Raw genomic sequence first — 27834 nt, forward strand, 5'->3', positions numbered from 1 at the left:
ACTTTAAAGGAGAGCAGAAGCTATAATGTATTTATCTGTTTATCCTTAAGAACATAATGCAAGATTAGTAAATAAATACCAAAGATCCTGACCTCAAGGAATTAAGAAGTCCAACTGGGGAGTGAGGTTGAACAGAAAGGCACATAAATTACTAACGACTTTTACAAAGCAACATATTTGCTTCCTGCAATCCATTCTGTAACACTCCAATCAGATCAATTTTAAAATACTCCCCCTCCTACTTTACAGTTCAAGAAACTATAGCTAACTCTCCCCTGCCCAGAAAAATACAATTGCTTTAGTCCTATCCCCCCCAATTATTTCTGGAGGTAGGACCCAAGCACCTGTATGTTTAAAGGCTCCACAAGTGATTCTGAAACACAAGCAGAATGAAAACCAGAAGTGGGTTCACCCTATCTGAGATACTCCTCCTGTCAGGCTAGTCCATCTCATATCTAATTTTCTTAGTTACGTTTTTTTCTCCTGTCACTTAAAAATGTTCCCTTCCTAGAAATGTTCCAAATACTACCCATCCTTCAACATAATCCTCAAATCCTTCTTCCTCCATGAAACATTCTAGCTACTACAGCCCACTGGACCTCCAAATTTCTGTATATATCAATACTTTAAAAAAAATCTTATTCATTTATGTATTTTTCTGTGCTGGATGTTCATTGCTGCTCGGGCTTTTTCTCTAGTTGCAGCAGGTGAGGGCTACTCTCTAGTTGTGGTGCAAGAGCTTCAGAAGCTGCAGCACACGGGCTGAGTATTTACAGCTTCCAGGCTCCAGAGCACCGGCTCAGTAGTTGCGGCACATGGGCTTAGTTGCTCCACGGCACGTAGATCTTACCAGGTAAGGGATCAAACCTATGTCTCTTGCATCGGCAGGCAAATTCTTTACCACTGAGAGACAGACAGACAGACAGACAGACAGACAGACAGACAGACAGACACACAGATACACACACACACACACACACACACACACACACCCCACTGAGACACCAAGCCATACACACAGACACACACACCACTGAGACACCAGGAAAGCCATACACACACACGCCACTGAGACACCAGGAAAGCCATACACACACACACACCACTGAGACACCAGGAAAGACACACACAGACACACCACTGAGACACCAAGAAAGACACCCACACCCACCCACACCACTGAGACACCAGGACACACACACACCAGGAAAGACACCCACACCCACCCACACCACTGAGACACCAGGACACACACACACACCCCTACCTTCCAGTGTATAAAAGAAGCAGATACAACACATTAGTGAACATAATAAAGTGAAGTCGCTCAGTCGTGTCCGACTCTTTGCGACCCTATGGACTGTACCCTACCAGGCTCCTCCATCCATGGAATTTTCCAGTCAAGATTACTGGAGTGGGTTGCCATTTCCTTCTCCAGGGGATCTTCCCGACGCAGGGATCGAACCTGATTCTTCTGCATTGGAGGCAGACACTTTACCATCTGAGCCACCTGGGAAGCCCTATATATATATATATATTACATAACATATTCACTGATCTGTTTATATCTGTTTCTTTTATACACTGGAAGCCATTTAACACTGTCAGATGAATGCCGAACAGATTTTTTTCACTAAAACAAACCTATAACATAAATACAAAAATATACATATTTCAAACTTCCAAAATTATGCTGCCTTAAAACCTAGAGTTACAGAAATCTTTAGGAAACTGGCTCATTTCCTGACTGTAATTTTCATGGCCCTGTCATTCAACAGTGTTAATGAAAAGCTTCCTTCAAGTATCCGCTCCACATACCTAAGGCTGAACCATACAAGTTTATAACCTGAGTCTAATTCTAAGGTAGTTAATATCTCAGAGGCTGTCCTCAAGAAATATGTAGAAAAATAATCAGGGGGAGGCATGAAACATTACTTTTCAATAGCCTTGAAATCCAAAGGGCTAGACATTCTTGACATTAGGTTTGGAACTATAAACTTGGATGTACACGTATATGAACAAGGCCATTGTTGAGACTGTACTGGACAATGAATTCAAAAGGAATATGCACAGAAAATATAGTGTTTCCTTTCGTAGGTGGAAAATTCAACTTACCCTATCAAGTTTTCACTCAGGGCCAATCAATCCAAACATACAGGGTTTATCAACAGTTCTCAATCAAAGGTGATTTTGCCCCCAGATTAAAATGTGGCAATGTCTAGAAACATTTTTGGTTGTCCCACCGGGGGTTCCAACTGGCATCTAGTGGGTAGGGATACAGGGATGTTGTTAAATACCCTACAATGCACAAGACAGTCCCCACAACTACAAAAAAAATATCGACCCAAGATGTCAACAGGATGAGTAATCCTAGTGTTACACTATATTTGGGAATGTAAACACAGCTTGATAGATGCTCATAATAGTTATCGTCTATTCTCTTAACTTGTTATTTTTTACCCTTTTGCATCAGTTCAGTTGCTCAGTCGTGTCCGACTCTTTGAGACCCCATGAATCGCAGCACTCCAGGCCGCCCTGTCCATCACCAACTCCCAGAGTCCACCCAAACCCATGTTCATTGAGTCGGTGATGCCATCCAACCATCTCATCCTCTGTCGTTCCCTTCTCCTCCTGCCTTCAATCTTTCCCAGCATCAGGGGTTTTTTCAAATGAGTCAGCTCTTCGCATCAGGTGGTCAAAGTATTGGAGTTTCAGCTTCAACATCAGTCCTTCCAATGAACACCCAGGATTGATTTCCTTTAGGATGGACTGGTTGGATCTCCTTTCAGTCCAAGGGACTCTCAAGAGTCTTCTCCAACACCATAATTCAAAAGCATCAATTCTTCGGCGCTCAGCTTTCTTTATAGTCCAACTCTCACATCCATGCCTGATCACTGGAAAAACCATAGCCTTGACTAGACGGACCTTTGTTGACAAAGTGATGTCTCTGCTTTTTAATATGCTGTCTAGGTTGGTCATAACTTTCCTTCCGAGGAGTAAGCACCTTTTAATTTCATGGCTGCAGTCACCATCTGCAGTGATTTTGGAGCCCAGAAAAATAAAGTCAGCCACTGTTTCCCCATCTATTTGCCATGAAGTGATGGCATCAATATCATTTAATTTATTGAGACTGCTAATTTCAAAGTAGATGATTCAAAGCATAAGGCATTTAGGACACTAACCTAGGAATCAGAAACTGAAGCAAGTCAAACATGTAATGTCAAGTGAGGAAATTATTAAACTTCTAGCAATATAAGATACTAACACCAATATTTCACTTCAATTTAATACTAAGATCACTGAGGAGTCATATTTTACTATAACAAATGAGAAAGATAACTAAGATTTTCACCAGCATGTGGTAGCCCAGAGAAGAAAACATAAATAGAAACTTATTATTCAAAAGTCTAAGTTCAAGAAGGTTCCAGCTACCTAACAATCCTATATGAGGGATTTGACCGAAGAAGGGAAAAAGAAATTGCTACTAGGTATATTAAGCATAAAGCAATTATTTATAAGAATAAAGTTATATTTACCACAAGGATAAGGAAATATAAGAATGAAGAGTTCAGAAAATACTGCATAAACCAGACACTTCAACTTAAGTGTCACCGACAGACCTGGGGCATCGCTTCTGGTCCCATCACTTCATGGCAAATAGAAAGAGAAAAAGAGGAAGCAGTGACAGATTTTATTTTCTTGGGCTCCAAAATGAGTGTGGACGGTGACTGCAGCCGTGAAATTAAAAGACGCTTGCTCTCTGGTAGGAAAGCTAAGATAAACCTAGACAGTGTATTAAAAAGCAGCAAGATCACTTTGTCAACAAAGGTCCATAAAGTCAAAGTTATCATTTTCCCAGGAGTCATGTGCAGATGTGAGAGCTGGACCATAAAGAAGGCTGAGCGCTAAAGAATTGATGCTTTCAAACTGCAGTGCTGGAGAAGACTCTTGAGAGTCCCTTGGACAGCAAGGAGATCCAACCAGTCCATCCTGAAGAAATCAACCCTGAGTATTCATTGGAAGGACTGATGCTGAAGCTGAGGCTGCAATACTTTGACCACCTGGTGCAAAGAGCCAACACACTGGAAAAGATCCTGATGCTAGGAAAGATTGAAGGTAAAAGGAGAAGGGGGTGGCGTAGGATGAGATGGTTAGACAGCATCACCAACTTAATGGACATGAATTTGAGCAAACTCTGGGAAATAGTGGAGGACAGGGGAGCCTGGTGTGCTGCAGTCCATGGGGTTGCAAAGAGTTGGACACGACTTAGCGACTGAACAACAGCAAACAATTTGCGGGTGAGAAGGTCAGAGACACTACCTCGTGTGGAATTACAGAGCTGCAGGAAGCATCTAGACCCTGGAGAAGGAAATGGCAACCTAGTCCAGTATTCTTGCCAGGAAAATCCCAAGGACAGAGAAGCCTGGTGGGCTGCAGTCTATGGGGTCACAAAGAGTTGGACACGCCTGAATGACTGAGCACGCACGCACATGAGTGTGTAGAGGACTCTTACCCTCATTGTCCCTTTCTTCCCCTAAGACACAGCCTCCCTGAGCCCTCGGCAGATCAAAAGAAGAAGTTCTGACCTCTTGTGGGCACATGCTGATGTCATCACTTTCTAGTTCTGAATCAGATGGAAAGGTCTCTCTGACAGAGATTTCAAACACATACCCTTGCAACAAAGTTGCCCTTGATGTACAAAAGTTACCAGTATGTCACTAGATTCAAGAGAGACACTGAAAAATCTAAAAGATTTCAAGATAAGCATTAGAAATAGAAAAGCAGATTTGAGATGGCAACTAAAGCTGAAAGAATGCAGACAAGAAAAGCTACAAAGGACTTCCAAAATATGCCCCTTCCAGACTGCTGTCTTTAAAAGCAAGAACCCCTTCTGCTTTTTTGTTTTGTTTTTTTTTTTTTCAATCTTTATAAACAAAACACCTCCAACGGTGCTTTAGCACTGGCTAAGCTAAATTAATGAAGTTAAGAAAGCAAAGAAGAAATTGGTGTGGCTTTTTTCAAGATCTTTTTTGGGGGGGGGGCGGGGTATAATGATATGTGATGCCTATACTCTGGCCCTTAAGCTTGGGAAAGCAACAGGCGCATACTTGTGGGTAGACTGACAGTAAGCCACACACACTCACGCATCTTCCTTTGTGTCCCAGGCACAGTGACAATGTCACCAAGGCCTAAGAGGAGAAGGTTTTGAGGAAAACAAGGAAATCTGTAACATCATTCAAAGCAGCAGGAGCCAACATGCTCAGGGTATAAAGTTACTCAGACAGTAGGCTTAGACAAAATAAACATTTGTTCTATTACCTTTTTGTTATGTTGTCATGGGAATCTGTGTTTAGGAATACTTATTTTCTGCAACTAGATGATAGAGCAGTAAAAGGGGAATGGCTTTCATAAGAGAAGGAAACTTTTATCTGTCAAGGCAGAAAAGAAAATAAATAAATCCTACGGGTTTTTAATGGGGCCACATGTGTACAGCCTTTCAATCCATAAGATTTATTCAAGTTAACGGAGAAGTTCACCGGGGGCTCGGAGCCAACACATTGTTAACAGGTAATAATAATCCAACAGCTACTAAAATTATTGTAATAGGGGAAAGGCAGAGGAATGTAAAGTAGATACACAGCCAAATAAAACAGAAAATAAATGAGATCTTAAGAGCTGAAAAAAGGTAAAAATGACTTTTTAAAAATAACCCAATAGCAAGAAAAAACCTAGAAGCCCAAACAAGTTAGAAAACATTCAACCTGCCAGCAGGCTAATCTTCTTTTGTCACCAGAAGTCTAGAGCTAATCTCTTTGCTCCCTTCCTTTTGGCAACAGAAACCTGAAAAGTGAAGTAAGCTTCACATGTTATTTAAAGAGCTGGACCAAAGTACCCTGAATTTCTAGGGCCCACCGAAAGTACTGGCTCAGGGACACTGAGCCTTCTGGAAGGAGCATGGGTCACAGCTGCACACCAATTCATCCGACTCCTCCACTCTGCCCTAAAGTACGATTAGCACCTCTGAATGGGTAAGAAACAGAAATTAAAAAGCAGGGACCCCAGTGCAGAGTGAGCTTGGAGAATAGGGCCTTTGCATGTGGTGATCCCTCAGCATGCAATGTTCTTCCTTCTCACTCAAGTCCAACCAGTGTCCATCACTTCCTTCAGGTCTTTGCTCAGCTGTCAGTCCATCACCGAGGCCTACCCAGCCTACCCTGCTTAAAGGTGCAACAGCCATCCCAGCACCCCCTCCCTCCCTTTTCCTTACTTTATTTTCCCCGTAGTGCTTATCACCTTGCATGCTATAAATCTTAATTACTTATTTACTGTCTACCTCTGTTCCCCTTCCCCTTAGCCTATAGGCTCTTACAGGCAGAACTTTTCATGTTTTGCTCACACTCCATCTCCAGCACCTAAAAAGTGACCCCCACCACCACCACACACAACAGGTATATAAGTATCAGTATAACACACAAGAGTCCTATCCTCAGGGAGATGAGCATGAACCCATCCTCCTCTGTCTTTAACTCCATGACCATACACCCTGTAAGACCCCAAAGTTGAGACCTATCCATCTGTCCAAGGCCAAAACTTAGGTGTCATTCTGGACTCCTTTCTCTTCTGTACTTTTTCTCCCCAACATTCAGCCTGGGGGCCAAGTAAGTCAGAACCCAGGATCCACTGTCAAAAGTGCAGAACCTACAAACCACCACCTGCTTCCCTCCCTAGAACAAATCATTTAAAGGCTAAAATGCTGGGCATTCGGTTAACTTTATACAATCTTAACGCACACGTACTAACTTTATGGAAACACTATGCAAAGACAACTACTTCTAATACTAAAAGCTTCATTTACTTAAACAAACTAACAAAAACTCCAGGTTTAGAGGTTCTGTTTTCATTTGTCCTGAAGAAACACATGAATCACCTCCAAGTACATGACAACCATGAAAAGATTTCTAGGTTTCAGAGCCAAGGGAACCCACTTCATAACAAGGTGTGTTTTTTTGTTTGGTTTTTTTTTGAGCTCTACAGTAATTATACCTCTAGGATAGGAAAAAATCAATACCAAATTTCACAGGAAAGAGCAAAAATCCAAGATATTTTCAAAGGCCTAGAGAAGCGGTTATTTCTATTTATATGCTATACTTACATAACAGAAACATGTACAGGTAGTCTCAACTTTCCAAAATGTGCACAGAAGAATTTCAAACCAAAGGGATTCATAAATTCAGGAATTCATTATTTGCACTGACAGTTCTTTGGGAACTGGTCTATCAATTCTGAGGCAGAGATGTGACTTTAATCAGTCATTACCTCAGGTTAGCCAGGCTTACACTGGTGGGATTGGTTAGTCATAGCTCTACTATTTCAAACGACCCAGCAACCCCTTTTTTCTCAAAAGGAGGGTGGGGAGAGGCAAGCAGCACCAGAGAAGGTGCCACCAGACAATCTTAGCAGCCTAAAGCATAGGAAAGGAGAATTCTGAAGTACTGAAATCACAGAACCAAATCCAAAGTAGTACTGTATACCAGACCCTCATCTATAAACCTAGGTTAATACTAGCCTTCACAGAGCTAGTGAAAACTGAATAATGTTTTGAATGCAAATATATTATAAAGTATAAAATCCCATAAGAATGCTTGTTAATACTAAAGTGAGATATTAATAGATCTTTGAGGCTAAAGCAGAGGGAAATCAAAGGCATTGTAGTCCTCAGTAGCAAGGAATTAAACTGGCAGAACTGAAACGCGAGAGGTTCAGGATACCCTTATTTTCAAATGGGAGCCTGTGGAAAATGGGAATCTGACAAACAATGACTTTATAGCCAACTTAAACGAACTCTTTCTTAAAAGTCTTCACATATCAATAATACAAATATTTTGCCATTGTGTTTAAATATTTATTGGTTGGTACTGGTAACATGCAGCCAATCACCTTGCTTTTGCTTACAAAGAAGAGCAAATGCAAAGAAAGATCAGCAAGGGCTTACTATCACCACTAGAAAAATAAAAGACTACCCCTCTCACTCCAGTACTCTTGCCTGGAAAATTTCATGGATGGAGGAGCCTGGTAGACTACAGTCCATGGGATCGCTAAGAGTCGGACACAACTGAGTGACTTCACTTTCTTTCTTTCTATAGTTCCTTCTGGAGAAGGAAATGGCAACCCACTCCAGTATTCTTACCTGGAGAGTCCCATGGACGGAGGGGCCTGATGGGCTACAGTTTATGGGGTTGCAAACAGTCAGACACGACTAAGCAACTAATACACACACATATACCCCTTTCACTGATTAAGAGTCAGGAAAGTCACCTCTGCACACTCTATAATGACATTCTTTTATTTATTTGTGCCCTGGCTCATGTGTTTTTTTTTTTTTTTTTTAGATTTAAAATGATGAGTGGCTATTAATACTAAAAAACTTAGCTTCACTTATCTTTACTACATTTATTTTCACAAAGCATTGTGGATGTTGGATTTGACCTCTTAGTAAATTTTGCCATTCTTTTACCAAAGTTTTGGTATATACTTTATATACTGATGATAAATATAAACAGCACAGAACAATGCCCAGAACATAGAAAGCAATCCATAAAATGTAGTTATTATTCACATCACACTATAAACCTACCAGGGAATGAACTGTCTTTGTCTTGTTTAACAGTCTAGCTCAAGAAACCTAGCTTGCTATCTGGTCCATGAGTGTGTGAAGTCATTTTAGGCATGTCCAACTCTTTGCAACCCTATGGACTGAGGCCCACCAGGCTCCTCCGTCCATGGCGAGTCTCCAGGCAAGAATACTGGAGTGGTTTACCATTTCTTCCTCCACAGGATCTTCCCCACCCAGGGATCAAACTTGTGTCTCTTGCATTGGCAGGCGGGTGGGTTCCTTACCACTAGCACTACCTGGGACGCCCCACCTGGGACGCCCCTAGAGATGTGTGCGTGCTAAGCTGCTGGTCCACAGTTGGTGCTCAATAAATATTATTTAATAAGTGATTCAATATGGTTTAAGAATAATTCTGATCTCTTACCTGTTTTATGGTTACCACTGCCGCACCTCCTATAATCAAAGGCAAGAGTCTGGAAAACGCATACACCAGAGGAAGGGCATTTAAGTTCCTGTTTATATTTCCTTAAACTCACCACAAAGATCCTCCCCCGCCCCTTTCGTCCCTAAACCACAAAATCAATGCTTTGCAACACTGTACTCTGGAACAATTTTGCTTCCTTTCCCCTCACTGGCAGCGCACAAAGTTCCTCAAAGCTGCAAGCTTTAATTTAGTTCCCTTTACCCCTTAAGAAGGAAAGGCATGTTTGTAAAACTCTAATACTCAAACTTCTATTTTGATTTCTTGATCTTTCATTCACGATTAGTTATCACACTTGCGTTACTAGATACTTAGTACAAATGAAAACGCTGAAAATTGGCTTATTATTTTTTTTTAATTTTTAAAGTTAACACATCAAAGTGTATCACACTTCAGAGCAATCAAATTAGGAAACGGACACATTATTTCAGTGATGTTGCATTCCTTGAAATACTTTCAGAGATCCTTTTTTGGAACAGACTTCAATCCAGTTCTACAAGTCCCACAGGAAATTCTGTGTCATTACTTTACGGTTACAACTCCTATTTGACCTCAAACAGTATCACCAGCCTGGCTGCCTAATCTTTTTCACCAGACTTGAGCCCAAATTCTCTAAATGATTTGGATTCAATCTAACTTCGTTATTTCCTAAAATCAAATCTGCTCTAAAAAAAAAATGAAGATAGTGAAAAATAACACAGGCTCCAAAGTGGATTCTAAGAGAAGTTTAAAAAACATTTTTTTTTCTGCCACACCTAAAAGCTGCTGATTGAAAGAACAACTTGAAATAACTACTCTGAATGAGATAACACATGTGAATGTAAATTCTGATATTTTCAATCCAAAATCAACTACACTTAAGGTCAATTGTCACATAATATTGGTTATTTTTCTCCACCGATATTTTATAGGTTACACCTTAAACACCCTTAGCAGAACTGCCTCCACAGAAAGACACACAAGAAACTTAACAGGGGTGGTCTCTTGAGAAAAGAACTAGTACAACTGGACAAAGAGAATGGAAACTTTTCACTGTCTTTCTGTGCCTTTTACATTTTATACAATGTGAATGTACTACCTACTTTTAAAAACCTGTTTAACAAAATTACTTCCAAGTGTCAGTTTTGATGGCTTCTATAAACCAGAAAAATAAAGCACTAAAAAATGTGGAGTTCATGTTTTATCAGCACTTCACTGGATCTCCAGTGCCAGGGCTGAGTTATTCACATCAACTGTAGGAAAACCTTGCAAGCAGTTCACTAACTCCCCACAGTTGAGCCGTATCACTCCACTAAAGTTTAAACAATAATGATAGCAAACAAAAATTCAGTACCACAAAAACTAATGTGTCAATTCCAGAATGAAAACTGGCCGTAAACAAGTGAGCTATTAAAGCAGCAATGATCCAGACACATCTTCGAAAATTAGCAAATCAACAGCACGCTATAAAAATGGAAAAAAGATGTCAAGCATAGGGCCATCAGCGACATCACTCAAGCAGCCTGAACTAGAAAACGCAATATGATCTGTTGCTGGACACAATTGCACAATCTCAATTACCCAGAAGATTCTACCAAACAGGAAATTCATGCTGGGGCTTTAAGAAACACAGGAATTATATTCAAAGATTAACAAGTCTAAAAGCCTGGAATCTGCCGTGAAACAAAAAGCTAATTTTGTAGACCTCTTTGCAAATAATGCATGCATAGGAATTACATGAATTAGCTTCAGGTCAGCTCTCAAATTACACAAAATCTAAAATACAGTGTATAAAACCTTAGAAGTTAGAAAAGTTAGTGAACTGAGTCTGGAAATATTACAGTAGCGTTTAATTTAAAAGACATTCATAGTGTGAATTAAAGCTGAAAAGTGTCTCTTCCTTCTTTTGCTATATATTCCATATCCCATGAAAACCATTACTTCTCAGGCTGTAAGTGCAGATTAAGTTCTCTGCAAACCCTCTAAAGGACTTTAAAAACACAGTGTTTCACAAGAATTATCACGATTAAAAAATATTTATAATACACCGCAGCACTGTTAATAACTTTTTGATCTTGAGGGCGTCCAACGGATCTGAACCTCACTTGCTCCAAAGGAGAAAATCGTTTTGTCAAACAATACTTAAATGAGCAGTGGTATGTGACTAATCAGCGAGGCCGCCAGCTTCTCAAGCTGCAGGCACTACCACCACCCCCCACTCTGCGAAAAGGAAATACGCTTTCAACTGAATCGGAAACACACCACTCAAGCTGGCACAGGGCTCACCGAGATAAAGTCGGTATTTTAAGCTCCCTGGATAGCTGCTAATTCAAGTGCGAATTCAACAAGAACCCTTCTCAAAATGCAATTTCAACAGAGGTTTGCAAAAAAGCCCGAACTCAACGCCCTTCGTCCTCAGTTTTGTTCAGATGACCGCAGTCAAGCTTTGCCCTTCTGCTTCTCCGGGCAGCTCCCCGGGCTTGTCTGCTCCGAGGGCAGGCACATCTCGAGAGAGTCCTTCTGCTCGATGCCAGCAGGGAGAGATCTCCGAAGAGGGACCCCTGTTCCTGCCCCCGTAGCAGCACCGCCCCCACCCCCCACCCCCAAGGGAACGCGAGTCAGGGCCCGGCTCCAACACCAGCACCCACCGCCCACAGCCCACAGCCGACCTGCGTCCTACACACAGCTGACCATCTACGTGGGCGTGCAGGGTGGGGGTGCAAGGGGGACAGGGAGTGCAGGACAGGGGTCGAAGAGGGCTGGGATGCCCTCCCCCCACGGAAAATTCCTGCCGCTGGGTGCATTGCTGAGCCGTGGGGGCAGGCCTGACTCTGGGGCATACGGAGACACCCGGCCCAGCGAGGCCCCCGGCCCGGTGACACTCACCACACGGAGCCATAGGCGCCGGAGCCCACCGGGGACAGGTTCTGGTAACGCTCGGGCACCTCCCAGATGGTCTTGTTCAGCTCCTGCCGGTAGAACGTGGGCCTCTCCTGAGACATCTTCCAGCGGTGGCCGCGGGGCGAGGAGGTGGCCCTTGCGGGGCCCCGCCTGCACCCGCACCCGCTTCCCCTGACCTCGTAGCCCGCCCGGCCGGGCGGGGACCCCTGCGCTGGCCGCCCGCGCAGGTGCGGCTGCGGCGACCCTGAAGAAGCCCGCGCGCGCGCGCGCGGCCCCTGTCAGCCGCAGCGGCTGGACGCGCCTCACCGACGGCGGGGGAAGCACTGCGAAGGGCCGGGGCACGCTCCGGGGCCCTGGGCTGGCGCCCCGCCCAGCTCTCTCTGCGCTCTCTCCACACCCGGCCGACTCCCGGCTGCGCGGCGGGGTCACAGCTCCAGCTGCAGCGCCCGCGGAGCTTCCAGTGGTCGCCTTTCCCAGAGCCAGCGAACAGGAGCCTCCCGCCGTGCTCTCGCGAGAACAGCTCCCGGACCTCTCCTCGAGCCGAGATTTTACCCAATATGGAACCTGCCCGCGGGAGGGGGGTTGATGAAGGGAGAGCTTGGAAGAAGTAATTCTCGCGAGAAGAGAGCAACAGCTGGCCCCTAGAGGCAGGAACTCCTAGGGATTGCTCTCCTTTAGCGCGCGAAGGCGGACCTGGGAAGGAGCGGAGAAGCAGACGACACAGGCTGCGCGCGCCCCATCGTGGTCGGCGGGGCAAGTGCTTGGCTCCCTGTTGGAAAGAGACAGTGACAAATCAATCGGGTGTCTGGGAAAAGAGCCAAAAGACCTTTAAACGGTGGGTAATCACCAGCAGCTGAGCACCTGCTCGGCGGAAAACCCCCAATTTCCAAGAAGTACTTGCATAAAAAAGAGAAAGATTCCGGCCAGAAAGCCTTTGTAGTCCCATCTGCTCAAGGACATACACTTACTCTTCGGAATGCTGACGAAATCTGTCTCAAAGGTAAATATTAGCCCTGAATTAAGGTTGAGGTTTTCCCACCCAAACACTTCTAGTAGTTCTCAAACTTTTACGTGCAGAAGAAGCACCTTGGGCGCTTAAAAATGCACAGCGAGTTTGATTAGATGGGTCCCAGAGGGACTCCAAGACTGTGCATTTTTACAAAATGCGCCAGGTTCGGAAAAGTTCTTGGTATCTCCCTTGGAGAAACATTTTAAAACCTTTACCCTGAAGGTTTGAAACTGATTCCTACCTTGAAGAGCTTCCAGTAAAGAGGGTTTTAAGAATTGTAATCATGCCTCTCAGAGTAAGAACAGTGCAGACAGTGGTTTTCTGGCAGTATCCTGTTGGGCAAGTCAATTGACCTTTCTTAGACCTTAGTTCCAGTTTATGCAAAAAAGAATTGCTGCCCTACTTTCCCACCTGAAAGCTGAACAAGATAATAAATGTGAATGGGCAAGGTAATATAACCCCATACCTTCATGTCACTATTAACTTATTCCTACCCTAAAACTTGTTTCAATAAGCAGAATTGGACCCTATCTTATTCTTGGTCATTTCTTTTAGAACTAACTGGGCTCAAGCCAGGACACTTCCCATCACTATCCATGACTATTCTCTTTTGTGTTATGCATCCCTTGAAGTGCTCAAATTTTGCCTATCTTGTCCCAGCATCTAGCTCAGGGCCTCGAACATAGAAGTTACTCCATAAACATTTGTTGAGCAAATTATGAACAAGGACATGATCTCAACTTAGGCAGTGCAGGATCCTCAGTTCTCAAGGAAAAATAAAATAAAACCCAAAACAAGGGTCATGGGTGATCTGCGGAAAGCTTTCTTTGGATTCAGTGTGACAGCCTTGATTCTCTTGCCTTAGAAGACATGTTGCTTAAAAATGTTCCAAGCCAAACTGCAGATAGTGAGATTTCTAAGAAGTATTGGAGGTAGGAGGAAGCAAGAGCAAAAATGCAGCTGTAAAGATATGAGAGGTAAGAGTAGGGGATCAAGGTGAGTGCATGGATAAAAGGGAGAAAACTTGGAAGCTGGAATTCTAAGAAATTCATGTATTTATCCAACAAATTGGGATGATGACATGAGAGTGAGCAAAAGAATAAAGATGAGCAATACACTCACTCACTCAGCAAATATATATTGAATGCCTACTAGGTACCAGGCACTTCTAATGGGAAGTTGGTTGAAAGGCAGATAGCGGCTGCCTACGTGGAGCCTACAGTGAGTAGTGGCACAATCATTCAATTCTTCAACACAGATTTATTGAGCACTTACTAGATCTACCACATTGCTCTGGCACCAATGATACAGCAATTAAAGAAAGACATAAAAATTCCTGCCCTTCTGGGGATGAGACAGATTACAAACGGTACAGGTAGGGACTTCCTGTTGGTCCGGTGGCTCAGACTCCATGCTCCTGGAGCAGAGCCCCTGGGTTGATCCCTGGTCGGGGAACTAGATCCCACTTGCAGCTAGGAAGATGGACGGTCCATGTACTGCAACTAAATCCTGATGCAGCTAAATAAAGACGTAAATATATTTTTTAAAGCCGTAGGTAAAGTGAATAATATATTAGACATTACTACAGTAATGTGGAAAACTGCAACTGGGCAAAGAGGGAATGCAAGACACAGGGAGAGGCAGTGACAGGGACTGAGCTTCAGAAGGTTAAGGGGTCTTGGGGGGAGGAGCTGGGCAGGAGAGCGTCCTTCAGTTGGGGTTGGAGATCTCGGCGACCCTCTTAGCCTCCAGTTTCCTCCTGCGTCTTCTGTCCGCAGGAGTCGTCGGGAGACTTAGGGTGAATCACTTAGGCCAAGTGCGGCGCGCGAGGCCTGGCATCAAGGAGGCCCGCGGGTTCGGCCGCAACGGCTCGGGAACCGCCGGCGTCCGCGTCCACAGCGCCGCCTGCCCGGCCGGAGCTGCCTCCGGCTCCAGCGCCCGCCCTCCCGCCGTAGCCCGGGGACCAGGTGAGCCGAGGGACCCGGGGAGCCTCCCGGGGCCGGGGCTTCAGGTGGTGGCGGCGGCGGGGCCCGGGCTCCGGCGTTAGGTGCGGGGACCACTCCCCCCGGCCCCGGCGTTATACTCGGAAGTCCCCGGGCCGCTGTCACCGCAGGGTCAGGCTCGTCGAGGGCACTCAAGTCAGTGTTTGCGGAATGAATGAATGACTGTCGTCCCTGGGAGCTTCTCTCTCCGTGCGGTCCCTGCTTTTGAAAGTCCATGAGGAAAGACGGCGCGTGAGTTTGGCAGGCTGACTCCTTCCACACTCGTTGGTCTGAGCCGTCATAAGCCCCAGAACTGGCCTGCTGCCGGAGTCTTCCCCTGAACAACGCACCCCGCTGCCATCCTCCTCCCGAGGCTTGACTGCGCGGTTGCGCGCCTTCTGCTTTTTAGACCTCACTGGTGTCGTTCTTGTTCCTTCTAACTGAGTCCCCACTCCCACCTCTCAGCCCCTTGTTCCTTTCAAGTTCTGTTGATGGATCGCAGCAGCCCCTTCTTCAACATCCCCAGCCCAACAATGAGTTTCTCTCCAGCCAGCCCCTTGGTAATACTCTCACCAGGTCGCATTAAAGGCAGTTGTCTGTGTGTCGGATGGTCAGCTCCTTGAGGGCTGTCCTCCGATCATTCATCCCCAGCCACCAGACCAAGTGACGGAAAGGTACTGAAAGCAATGCCCTTTGCTTGTGCCTTTCTTTTTCACATGTATTCCACCATAAAAGCATAGTTAGAATTGGCAAAGGCCTGTTTTTTTCTGATGGAATTACAGATATTTATTTTGAAATTCTGAAAGTGAATTTTCCTTTCCCACGATTATAGAGAACATGTGATAGTTGACCATATGAAAGGATAATCTTGAAACTAAGTTTCAGGATTTCACATTTATTGGGGTAATAGAAAATTGGGTTGAATTGGGTTGTGTTTAAATATTTTACTCTTGGCTTTTAAAGTGCTTTTAGCACCTTATGTAAAAGAATCAGTGGATGGCTGGATGGATAGGGGTAGTATGTGGATGAAGGAGCTAGGTCAAAAGTGCCTATATTAACAGTGCTCCAAATTTAATCCTGATTGTCTGACTGAATAAAGATAATTAGCTACATTTACAGTGCTCTTCATACTTCACTGTGTACCAGAATCATCTGGAGGGCTTCTTAAAACAGACTGCTGGTCCATCCTCAGAGTTTCTGATTAATTGTGTTTTGTTAGGTGGGGCCTGAGAATTAGCATTTCCAACAAGTTCCCAGATGATGCTGTTGTTTGTAAGACCAAGTATGGGCTATAGAGATTAATTTCTATTAATTAGTAGTGAATCCAGATGCCCCAAATTATGTCACATTTGTAGAATATGAAAATGAAACCTAAAGTTATTCAGATCATGGCCCACCCACCTGAATGTTTTTGTCTGCTGGCAGGAAGCATCAGGGAATGTTAGGAATCAGTAAGAGACAGTCCCTCTTGTGTTGTGTCTCAGCTGAAAGGTCATTATCCCATCAGTGTGGTTCGGATGACCTTCTTCTGAAATGCATCATCTTCTCCACATTAAAGTGCATCTGCCACTTGTCAGTAATAGCTTCTGATCATCATACCTTAAAGAGAAGGGTCGTGTTAGTGAAGAAAACAAGCCAGTAGGTTTTCTGTGAAGTCAAGAAAGACTAGTGGAACTGAAGAAATTCCAGAGATGACTACTAGAAACAAAACAGTAACTGAAAGATGTTTTCCCTTGCTGCCTTTAGCCAGTTATATGATAAGCCCTTTGAAGACAGCTTTCCACCCGCCCCTCCTAGCCACTCAGACTGTGGTCCCTGAGTTGTGACTTGATTGCCTCTCTGCCACACTGCCATCATAATAAAGGGCTCTGACTGGTCTTTTTGCCCCGGTCTCTCCTGTCTCCAGTGCTGTCCTGTAGAACTTTCTGCAAGGATAGAAGTGTTTAATACCTGCCCAGTCTAGTTGCTAGTCCCGACCACGCATGGCTGTTGAGCCCTTGAACTGTAGCTATTGTGACTAAGGAACTGACGTTTTCGTTTTATGTATTGGCCATGCCACAGAGCGTGAGGCATTGCCACCCGTTTTCCTGACCAGGAATTGAATCTGGGGCTACAGCAGTGAAACGGCTGAGTCCTAACCACTGGACTGCCAAGGAATTCCCTCATTTTATTTTAATTAAGTTAAGTTTAAGTTTTCACAGGTAGCAGTGACTGCTGTACTGGTCAGCACAGCTCTGGACTCTACCACTGACATGATTCTTCCCGAAGCATGTCTGTGCATGTTACTACTGCTTCTTGAACATTTTAGATTGCCGAAAAGTCCAGGTTCAACCCAGCATTCAGGACACTCCAAAAATAGGCCTCAACCTTTTGGGTTTGACACTGATTTTACTTAGATCTGTTGAATCAGTTGCCTTATGTTATCTCTGTAATTTTATCCTGTTCTCTTCCTGAAATGCCTTATTCTCTTACCTGCCTCCAGTTTAGCCAGAGCAGTTGAGCCGTATCTCCCCAGGGAGGCCTTCACCTAGCTGGGGTTATTAATCTCATTCTGTAGGACATCATGTGGCATCTATTTTAGAATCAAAAAGACAGGGTTCAGATTCTGGCTCTGCTGTTTAATGGTTGCATGACTGAGGAACTCACTAAAGTCACTGGTAAAATGAGGATAATTATTATCAGGAAAACAATATCTATCTTTTGAGATGATGTGTGTGAAGAAACTGGCTGTGGCAGGCCAGCAATAAAAGTTAATTTCTGCCTTTCATACCTCTAAATTCTGATAGCACCATATTTTGATATTTTTATTCTACTAAATTGTAGAGTCTTTGTCCTTTTGTATCCTTTGAGCACCTAGCATTCAGCAAATGTTTGTGGAACACTAAGTTAATTGACCAGGGCTTCCCTGGTGGCTCAGTGGTAAAGAATCCACCTGCCAGTGCAGAGACGTGGGTTTGATCCTTGGATCGGGAAGATCTCCTGGAGAAGGAAATGGCAACCCACTCCAGTATTCTTACCTGGAAAAATTCCATGGACTATAAAAAAATTCTGGTGGGCTATAGTTCATGGGGTCACAAAAGAGTCAGACTTGACTTGGTGACTAAATAGCAACAACCATAAATTAATTGACCACAGGTGGAAAAGCATTCTTGAGTCAGAAATAAATGAAGGCCAAGACTGCATATGGTAGAAATTTATAAGATTGTGAAAATTATAGCAGGCAAACTTACCAAATCCTAGTCTAGTAGAACATGGCTACCTTTTGAGATATAACTGATGTAGGTTGAAGACAATAATGAGAAATGCTTCTTTCCATGAGTCAATTGATGAGATATAATACCTCCCAAGGGTGTGACAACAGAAAAAATAAATGCTTTAGCTTTGAGAGAGAGAGAAATTCTTGAGGGATAAGTTATAATTTGTGATGGGAGGAGATGAGAATATTTTGTTTTTTTAACAACAAGGCTCTGGATCAGAGGTCACATGCTGCTGGGTCAGACTAAATCTGGCCTGCAGAGATGTTTTGTTAGATGCAGACAGTGTTTTTAAAAATATGTAAGGTGATTGACAACATTTCAAAGTCAGAAGATTTCACATGAAAATCTGAAATTATGGCTTCCCTGGGGAAAGATCAGATCTGGCCATCCTGAGCCCCATATCCCCCGTGACAATAATTGCTAGAACGGAGTAGCTGCAGCCACCTTTCCCTGGCCCACTGCTTCCATTATGCTTGTCCATACGTTGCCTGCTTCCCACCTGCTTCGTGGCATTTCAGAAACAAAGTGCTGGATTCTAGACTCTCCATCTAACCCAGGATGGCAGTTGTTTTACATTTTATCTCTATTTATTTCTTGGCCGCGCTGGGTCTTCGTTGCCACCCGTGGGCTTGCTCTAGCTGAGGCGAGCAGGGGCTGCCCTCTAGTTGCGATGCACGGGCTTCTCACTGTGGTCGCTTCTCTTTTTGCAGAGCACAGGGTCTAGGGCTTGCAGCCTCAGTAGTTGTGGTGCACAGGCCCAGCTGCCCCACGGCATGTGGAATCTTCCCGGACCAGGGATGGAACCCGGTCCCCTGCATTGGCAGGTGGATTCTTTTTAAATTTTATTTTATTTTTAATTGGAGGATAATTACTCCACTGTATGGTGATGGTCTCTGCCACACATCAACATGAATCAGCCACAGGCAGACATATATTCCCTCCCTCTTGACAACCTCCCTCCCCATCCCACCCCTTCAGGTTGTCACAGAGCACCAGCTTTAGGTTCCCTGGGTCACACAGCAAATGCCCACTGGCTATCTGTTTTACACACGGTCATGTGTATGTTTCAGTGCTACTCTCTCAAATCACCCCACCCTCTGCTTCCCCGACTGGGTCCAGAAGTTTGTCCTTTATGTCTGTGTCTCCTTTTCTGCCCTGCAAATAGTATGGCCAATACCATCTTTCTAGATTCCATGTATTTGCATTAATATGTATAGTATTTGTCTCTCTCTTTCTGACTTACTTCACTCTGTATAATAGGCTCTAGGTTCATCCACCTCATTAGAACTGACTTGAATGTGTTCCTTTTTTATAGCTGAGTGATATTCCATTGTGTACCACAACTGATTTATCCGCTTATCCATCGATGGGCCTCTAGGCTGCTTCCATGTCCTAGCTATTGTAAATAGTGTTGGCAGGAGGATTCTTTACCACTTGACCACCAGGGAAGTCCCAGGATGGCAGTTTTTATAATCTCAATATAATAAACAGGTTAATTAAGCTCTTTTAGTTGCCAGGAACAGATAGATTCTAGTCATGGAAGTTTTATTGTAAGATTACATAGGAAAAGTAAGGAAGGATGGGTCAGTATTCCTATGGGTCGGGTAAAGGGGAAAATGTTACTTATGTTTTAGTGTATAGTTCTGTTTTTTTCTGGAAGACACAGAGTACTGATCCTCTCAAGTAATACATTGTAAAGCAGCTCTTCCATCCTCTTCTGTATTCCCTAACTATACTCTCACTTCTTTGATGATTGGTTCATAGTGTTATACAGTACATGCCTGCTACCCTATGTTTTGAGAGTAAAAATACATTATATAACTATGGCTGAGTTACCTAACATTTCTAAAACCTCAGTTTTATCACCTGTATTCTTGGGCTTCCCTGGTGGCTCAGCTGGTAAAGAATCCACCTGCAATGCGAGAGACCTGAGTTCAATCCCTGGGTTGGGAAGAGCCCCTGGAGAAGGGAACGGCTACCCACTCCAGTATTCTGGCCTGGAGAATTCCAGGGACTGTATAGTCCATGGGGTCACAAAGAGTCAGACACAACTGAGTGACTTTCACTTTTACTTTCAAAAGTAGTATTAGGATTGTTGTGGGAATTAAAAGAAATAACTCATGAAAAAATCTAGTGCAATGCTTGGTATATATTAAGTGCTCTATGAATGTTGTATGTGATGTTGATGATAAATATAGATCTACTTTTTTACATTTATGTGGAAGAATATTAGCTGCGTGCCCTTTTTATTATTCAAAAACACAGACGATCAAGAATAGTTGCACTTTCTCCAAGAGATGGGACTATATCCATCCTCATTAACTCTTTCTTCTCATTCTTTTTAAAAGAGCGAAATGATAGTACATATTTTTAAAGTTTGATATAACCCTTAGGAGGCTTCTCTGGTGGCTCAGATGGTAAAGCGTCTGCCTGCAATGAGGGAGACCTGGGTTTGATCCCTGGGTCAAGAAGATCTCCTAGAGAAGGAAATGGCTACCCACTCCAGTGCTCTTGCCTGGAAAATCCCATGGACAGAGGAGCCAGGTAGGCTATAGCCTATGGGGTCGCAGAGAGTTGGACACAACTGAGTGACTTCACTCTTTCACTTTTCATGACCCTTAGAGATCATACAGTCAAACCATGTCATTTTATGGACAGGGAAACTGAAACTCAGTTTCTAAGAAACTTGCCCCCAGTCATACAGCTAGTTGTTTAAAAAAAAAGAAAAAGCCAGAGCTAGAACTCCAGAATCCTGATATTCTGCGCCATGCTTTTTCTGCTACGTTATAATGCCACTAACTAGATACTCGACCATCATTCAGAAAATATTTGTTGAGGGCCTACTAAATGTCACACGGTATTTGGGGCCCTGGAACAAAGTCCTGCCTCTTGAAATTATATTTTAGTGCGGGAAACAGACAATGAACAAACAGACAAATACTGAGTCAGGCGCTATTAAGTTTTGTGAGGAAAAGGAAAAGATAAAGGGATAATGATGGATGCTATTTTAGATTTGAAAAAAAAGGAGTTAGAAAACCCCATGCTGATCCCTTAACATTTAGCATTTTCAGTGAAAATTAGTGGTTATACTTATGCCTCTTAATCTTTTCTTTGCAACAGAATAACATGTGAATAAAACTAGGCTTTCTAGCCAGACATTTGGGTTCTAGTCCTGACTGAATATTCAACAGCCAAAGCTGTTTAAACTTTCAGGCTTTGGTTTCTCCATTTGGAAAATGAGAATGTACACCTGGCTTTTTTTTAATTTATTTATTTTAATTGGAGGCTAATTACCTTACAATATTGTGGTGGTTTTTGCCATACATTGTACACCTGGCTTTTTTCATAGGGTTGTTTTAGGTATAAGATTATACACAAAATGAGAAAGTTTTCTAAAACTGATGCGTTATGTAGGTATGCTTAGTTGCTCAGTCGTGTCCGACTCTTTGTGACCCCTTGGACTATAGCCCGCCAGGCTTCTCTGTCCATGAGATTTTCCAGGCAAGAATACTGGAGTGGGTTGCCATTTCCTCCTCCAGGGCATCTTCCCAAGTCAGGGATGGAACTTGCATCTCCTGTGTCTCCTGCATTGCCTGTGGATTCTTTCCCACGTTTTGTAGATATGCTACCATTATATGGAAATTTTATCTCCATAAAAATGTGTCAAGGATCTAGATTTTTTTTTTAAATGTCATTTGTTCAATTTCTTTCCACTCTTCCAGGAACAATGCAACCAGACAGGAGCTTCCAGAGTTCTGCCTCTAGGTACAGGCAAAGTTCTTTCACATATGATGTGAAGCGAGACGTGTACAATGAGGAAAACTTTCAACAGGAACACAGAAAGAAGACTGCTTCCTCCGGGAACGTGGACATCGACATCAGCACCGTCAGTCACCACGTGGAGTGCAGGTGCGTGTGTGCAGCCATTCAGCCGCAGCCAAGCTGGCAGCCCCGAAACTACTTGCTGCCTTTGGTGCCTACTTCTGTTTTCCTCTTCTGAATTCCTGTCATCAGAACCCCTAGCTTATTGCATAATTTCTCTTCAGTTGTTTTTTGTGTTGTGTGTGTGTGTGTGTGTGTGTGTGTGGTTTGTCCTTTATCACCTTCTTTTTAATTATTAAATTTTTTATTTATGGCTGTGCCAGATATTTGTCAGTGCACAAGGGCTTTCTCTAATTGCAGCCAGTGGGGACTACTCTCTAGTTGGGTTGCGTGGGCTTCTCATTGCAGTGGCTTCTCTTGGTGTGGAGCACAGGCCCTATGGTTCTTGGGCTCAGCAGCTGCAGTGCGTGGATTTAGCTGCTCCGAGGCATGTGGAATCTTCCCCCACCAGGGATCAATCCCATGTCCCAGCATTGGCAGGCAGATTCTTCCCACCAGAGAAGTCTCTGTATCACTTTCTTGATTGAAAACTTGGCATAAAGACCTTAGTTGTCCCCCACAACATCCAGGGATGATATTTAATAAATACATTGTTTGATTAACCACCGTTGCCTGTCTCCTAACAATAACAACAAAAAGCAGCCATGGTGGACTAATTAATGATACCAGAACAACTATGTAAGTGCTATAGTTCAGGGGCTTGTAACCTGTTTTTGTGTTTGAACCTTTCAGCTATCTATCAGACCTAATGAACCGCTTTTCAGAATAATTTTTTTTAACATTTTTTATTGTGGTAAAATATATACAACATAAAATTGGTCATTTTAACCATTTTAACGTGTACAAATCAGCAGTATTAATGACATTCATGATGTTGTGCAACCATTACCGCTATTTCCAAAACTTTTTCATCACTGCAAACAGACATTTTGTACCCATTAGGCAATAACTCCCCATGTCCGCCCCCCTCCAGTCTCTGCTAACTTCTCTTCTACTTTCTGTCTCTCTGAATTGCCTATTATAGATATTTCATTTAAGTGGAGTCATACAATCTTTGTCTTTCACGTCTGGTTTATTTCACTTAGCATGATGTTGTAGCATGGATCAGTACTTCATTTTATGGCTGATGATACTCCATTGTAAGTATAGACCTTGTTTTGTTTATCCATTCATCTGTTAATGGACACTTGGATTGTTTCCCCTTTTGGGCTATCGTGAATAATCCCACCATGAGTATTAGGCATGGGAGTATCTGTTTGAGTCTCTGCTTGTAATTTTTCTAGGTATACACCTAAGAGGGGAATTGTTGGATCAAATGGTAATTTTATGTTTAATTTTTTGAGAAAATTTTTTTCACAGTTGCTGTATCACGTTAGCATTAGCAAGTATTCCAATTTCTTCAAATCTGCTCCAATAATTGTTATTTTCCTTTTAAAAAAATTATTGTTATAGCCATACTGCTGCTGCTAAGTCACTTCAGTCATGTCCGACTCTGTGCGACCCCACAGACGGCAGCCCACCAGGCTCCCCCATCCCTGGGATTCTCCAGGCGAGAACACTGGAGTGGGTTGCCATTTCCTTCTCCAATGCATGAAAGTGAAAAGTGAAAGTGAAGTCGCTCAGTCGTGTCCAACTCCTATCGACCCCATGGACTGCAGCCTACCAGGCTCCTCCGTCCGTGGGATTTTCCAGGCAAGAGTACTGGAGTGGGGTGCCATTGCCTTCTCCTATAGCCATACTAGTAGGTGTAAAATGGTATCACATTGTAGGGTGTGGTTTTTTTTTTTTTCATTTCCCTAATAACTAAATATGATGAGCCTCTTTTCATGTGCTTATTGGTCTCTTGTATATCTTCTTTGGAGAAATGCCGATTCCTTTACCCGTTTAAAAATGAGATTTTTTTTCCCCCTTTTTGTTGTTGAATTGTAGGAGTTCTTTATTTATTCTGGATATTAAACCCTTATCAGATATGTGATTTGCAAATATTTCCTCCCCTTCTGTGGGTTGCCTGTTGATAATGTCTTCTGATGTACAACAGTTTTAATTTTCATGAAATTAGATTTAATCTATTGTTTTCTTTCCTTGCTTGTGACTTTGGTGTCTTATTTAAGAAACTATTGTGAAATCCAAGGTAATGAAGATTTTCCCCTATGTTTTCTTCTAAGAGTTTTGCAGTTTTAGTTCTTAAATTTAGATCTTTGATGCATTCCGAGTAAACTTTGTATATGATATAAAGTAAGAGTCTGACTTCATTTTCCTCCAAGTGGCTGTCTCATTTTCCCAGCACTATACGTTGATGAGTCCATTCTTTCCCCATTAAATGCTCTTGGCCAGAATATTTAAAAATGCATAAAATACATAGCATTATGAAGGAAACCAGTTATATTGAAGTATAGTTATCAGTATATAAAAAAATACAAAAATCATGATATTTAATAATTGTGGGTCTAATAACTATAATTTCTAAGTAATGATGAGTATGAATTATATCTTAAGATATCTGCAGCAGTTTTACTGTAACGTGAAAATATTTGTGATTCTGTTGGTGACAAAATCTAAGCTCTGCTGATAACAACTGTAGTTTGTTGTCAACATACGTAACTGAAGGAAATACTGCATTTCAGTTAGGAGGTTAGTAAAAATAAAGATATCATTTTTCCTAAAGTCACATACCCCCTGAATTTCCTCTAGAGACCCCTTGGTCATCTACAGACATCAGGTTAAAAAAGCCTTGTGACCTGCATCACTATATTAACCCTAACTACTCAGACTGTCCTCAGCCACACTGCACACTTGTTAGCCCCGTCATCCCTTGGTTTCATCAAGGGTTGGTTGATGGTTTCTCTTGGTTTCACCCACAGTTGGCATGTGTCGGGTGACAAGAGAGGAAGGCCTCCACGCAGCCCTATTGCAGACCTTCCTCCCTCTGAGCCGCTTCCTTTACCCATATCCTGCCTTTTGCAAGTTGTGGTCTTGGACGTCCCTTCCCTGTCCTGTATCACAGCTCTCATTTTTTCTGCTCCAGGATGGGTCAGAGGTCATAGGACAAAGAGAGCACTTGGGGGCCCCATTGGCTTTGCTCTATGAAAGCATAGTCTTTTCCTAATTTATACCTCATCATAAACAGGCACTACCAAAGAAGTTTCAGCCTTATTCTCCTCCAGCTGCCCTATCCTGAGACATTTAAATCTGACCTGCACTGCCTCCCATGGGCTTTTATAACAGTTCTTATTCCTTACTTCTAAAGCACATGGTTATGTCTATTTCTGAATTTTAACCTGAAAGGTAGCCCAGCACTGTGGCTAAGAGCAAGGGTCTGAAGCCGGATTGCCTGGTTTTGAATCCCAGTCCTGCTGCTTCCCAACTGTGTGACCTTAAGTAAGCTATCCAACCCAACTGAGCCTCAGTATTCTCATCTGTAAAATGGGGATGATAATAGCACCTACCTTACAAGGTGATTGTGAGGATTAGAGAGTATTTGTAAAGCAGCTAGCAAATAGTAAAAAAAAAAAAAAAAAAATTATAATCTTTAACTTCATCTCTTCCTTTCTTCAAGAAACTTCATCTCTCCCTTCATTTTTTCCCTTTTGGTTAGCAACTGAATACTCTTTTTCTTTTAGAGTGCTCCCTTGTGCTTTCACACCAACTCTCACATCCCTCACTTTTAAGATGCCTTAACTAAGACCTAGATTTGTGTTGAAGCGCTTATACTCTTCCTCCACCAACTTCCATTTCTATTCCTCCAGTTCCTTCCTTGATTCCCATCCATCTTAGGTCCTCATTATTCCAAGTCCATTTTATTTTTCTGGCATGCTAAAGAGTTCTGATGACTCTCCCTAGGATGGCGGGTCTTCAGTCAAGTGGCACATGGAAAGGAAGGAACGCTGGACAAGATACAAAACAAATTGTCCCAGTGCCGTGGTCTGCCCCCCCTGCCACCCACAGAGAGGGCCATAATCGGAGAGAGCACACTCTCTACACCCGCCTAACACCCAGGGGTTCTCATAAGAATCACTACTCGGGATTCTTTCCAGGGGCTTTTTCCAGGTGGCGCAGTGGTAAAGAATCTGGCTACCAGTGCAGGAGGTGCAAGAGACACAGGTTTGATCCCTGGGTCAGGAAGATCCCCTGTAGTAGGAAATGGCAACCCACTCCAGTATTCTTGCCTGGAGAACCCCATAGACAGAGCAGCCTGGCGGGCGACAGTCCATGGGGTCACAAAGAGTTGGACGCGACAGCACCTACTAATGCACATTCTCTGAAAACCTATGGTCTTGCATTTGACCACTGTCAATAGGAACTGTAGTGGTAGCAGAGTGGATAGAACACTGATCTAAAAATCAGGAGATCTGGTTTCTAGCCCCAGTTCTGCCCACACTTATTACTGTGACCTTGGCAAAGACATTTACACTTGTTTGACCTTAACTTCCTTATGGGACAGTAAGGCTCGTCGTTGTGAGAGACAAGCATGTTGAAATTTCTTCTTTTCTGAGCACACATTTTAGCCTTGCATACACGAAAGTTATGTTTGTTGCTATGATCAAATCCCAGTTATTCAGCTATAGTTCATACATGAAAAATCTCCATACTCTGTTTTTAGCCCATCCTGAGATATAAATAGCAAAAAGCAATTTAAAACTATATTAGTTTTACTGATGGATTGACTGATTAACTGATTGATTGATTTACAGTGATTCTGCTGTTTTGGATGATCTAAAGGTTAAAGTAGGTTTTCTTAATCTCAGGATCGTTGACATTTTGGACCATAAAATCATTTCTTATGGAGGGCTGTCCTGTACACTGTGGGATGTTTGATCCCTGGCCTCTATCCACCAGATGCCAGTTGTGATCATCAAAAATGTCTCCAGACATTACCAGGTGTCCCTTGGGAAACAAAATGCCCTCTAGTTGTTATCCACTGAGCTAAAAGATAATAAGGCCTTATTGTATTGCCTTTTCTTTCTATGGCTAATGCCATAAGCACAAGACTCTATATTATATATATTCCATAAATTTCTACCTGAAAGTGAAAGTGATAGTTGCTCAGTCATGTCTGACTCTTTGCGACCTCGTGGACCATAGCCTGACAGGCTCCTCTGTCCATGGAATTCTCCAGGTAAGAATACTGGAGTGGGTTGCCATTCCCTTCTCTGGGGGATCTTTCCAACCCAGGGATCAAACCTGAGTCTCTTGCACCTGCATTATTGGCAGATTCTTTATTACAGGTCAAAGTCCTATCGATTTAATGCTTGGTAAAAATTTTAGTATACAGGAATGATATGAATGTGTTAATTCCCTGCCACCCACCAGGATCACATCTCAGAAAACTGTCCTTACCAAGAGAAAGCCATAAAAGTCCATTTTTCTACTGGTAAATTTTGGTAGCTTGACTTTTCTTCAAACATTCTTTAAACTGCACACCTGATTTGCATACTGGACTTACAAGGCTTTCGTTGTTGTTTAGTCGCTAAATCATGTCTGGCTCTTTTGTGACCCAGTGGACTGTTGCCCCCCAGGTTCCTCTGTCCATGGGATTTCCCAGGGAAGGATACTGGAGTAGGTTGCCATTTTCTTCTCCAGGGGATCTTCCTGACCCAGAAATCGAACCCATGTTTCCTGCATTGGCAGGCAGATTCTTTACTACTGTGCCACCAGGGAAGCCCCTAGAAGCCTTAGTTCTTATCATGTATGGCACTGATCCTCAACTGGAGGTGATACCGTCCCCCAGG

The 27834-nt window shown here is 43.1% G+C and overlaps 2 protein-coding genes across 5 annotated transcripts in view; one reads left to right on the forward strand and one right to left on the reverse strand.

The window, feature by feature from the left end:
- MAPK14 (mitogen-activated protein kinase 14) overlaps positions 1-12550 on the reverse strand; it is a 72969-nt gene extending 60419 nt beyond the window's left edge. Inside the window, exon 1 of one of the 3 annotated variants that reach the window (XM_018038791.1) lies at positions 11961-12550. In XM_018038791.1, coding sequence (XP_017894280.1) covers positions 11961-12076 — 116 coding nt within the window. In that variant the 5' untranslated portion in view covers positions 12077-12550. The remainder of the gene's footprint in view (positions 1-11960) is intronic. The other 2 variants (XM_018038792.1, XM_018038793.1) reach the window with 2 other exon arrangements.
- Positions 14689-27834, forward strand: part of SLC26A8 (solute carrier family 26 member 8) — an 81253-nt gene continuing 68107 nt past the window's right edge. The window contains exons 1-2 of one of the 2 annotated variants that reach the window (XM_018038789.1): positions 14689-14951; positions 21946-22132. In XM_018038789.1, the coding sequence (XP_017894278.1) occupies positions 21951-22132 (182 nt within the window). In that variant the 5' untranslated portion in view covers positions 14689-14951; positions 21946-21950. Of the gene's footprint in view, positions 14952-21945; positions 22133-23158; positions 23245-27834 lie in introns of those variants that run through there. The other variant, XM_018038790.1, reaches the window with a different exon arrangement.

The sequence above is a fragment of the Capra hircus genome, chromosome 23 (assembly GCF_001704415.2).
Source record: "Capra hircus breed San Clemente chromosome 23, ASM170441v1, whole genome shotgun sequence".
Taxonomy (NCBI): domain Eukaryota; kingdom Metazoa; phylum Chordata; class Mammalia; order Artiodactyla; family Bovidae; genus Capra; species Capra hircus.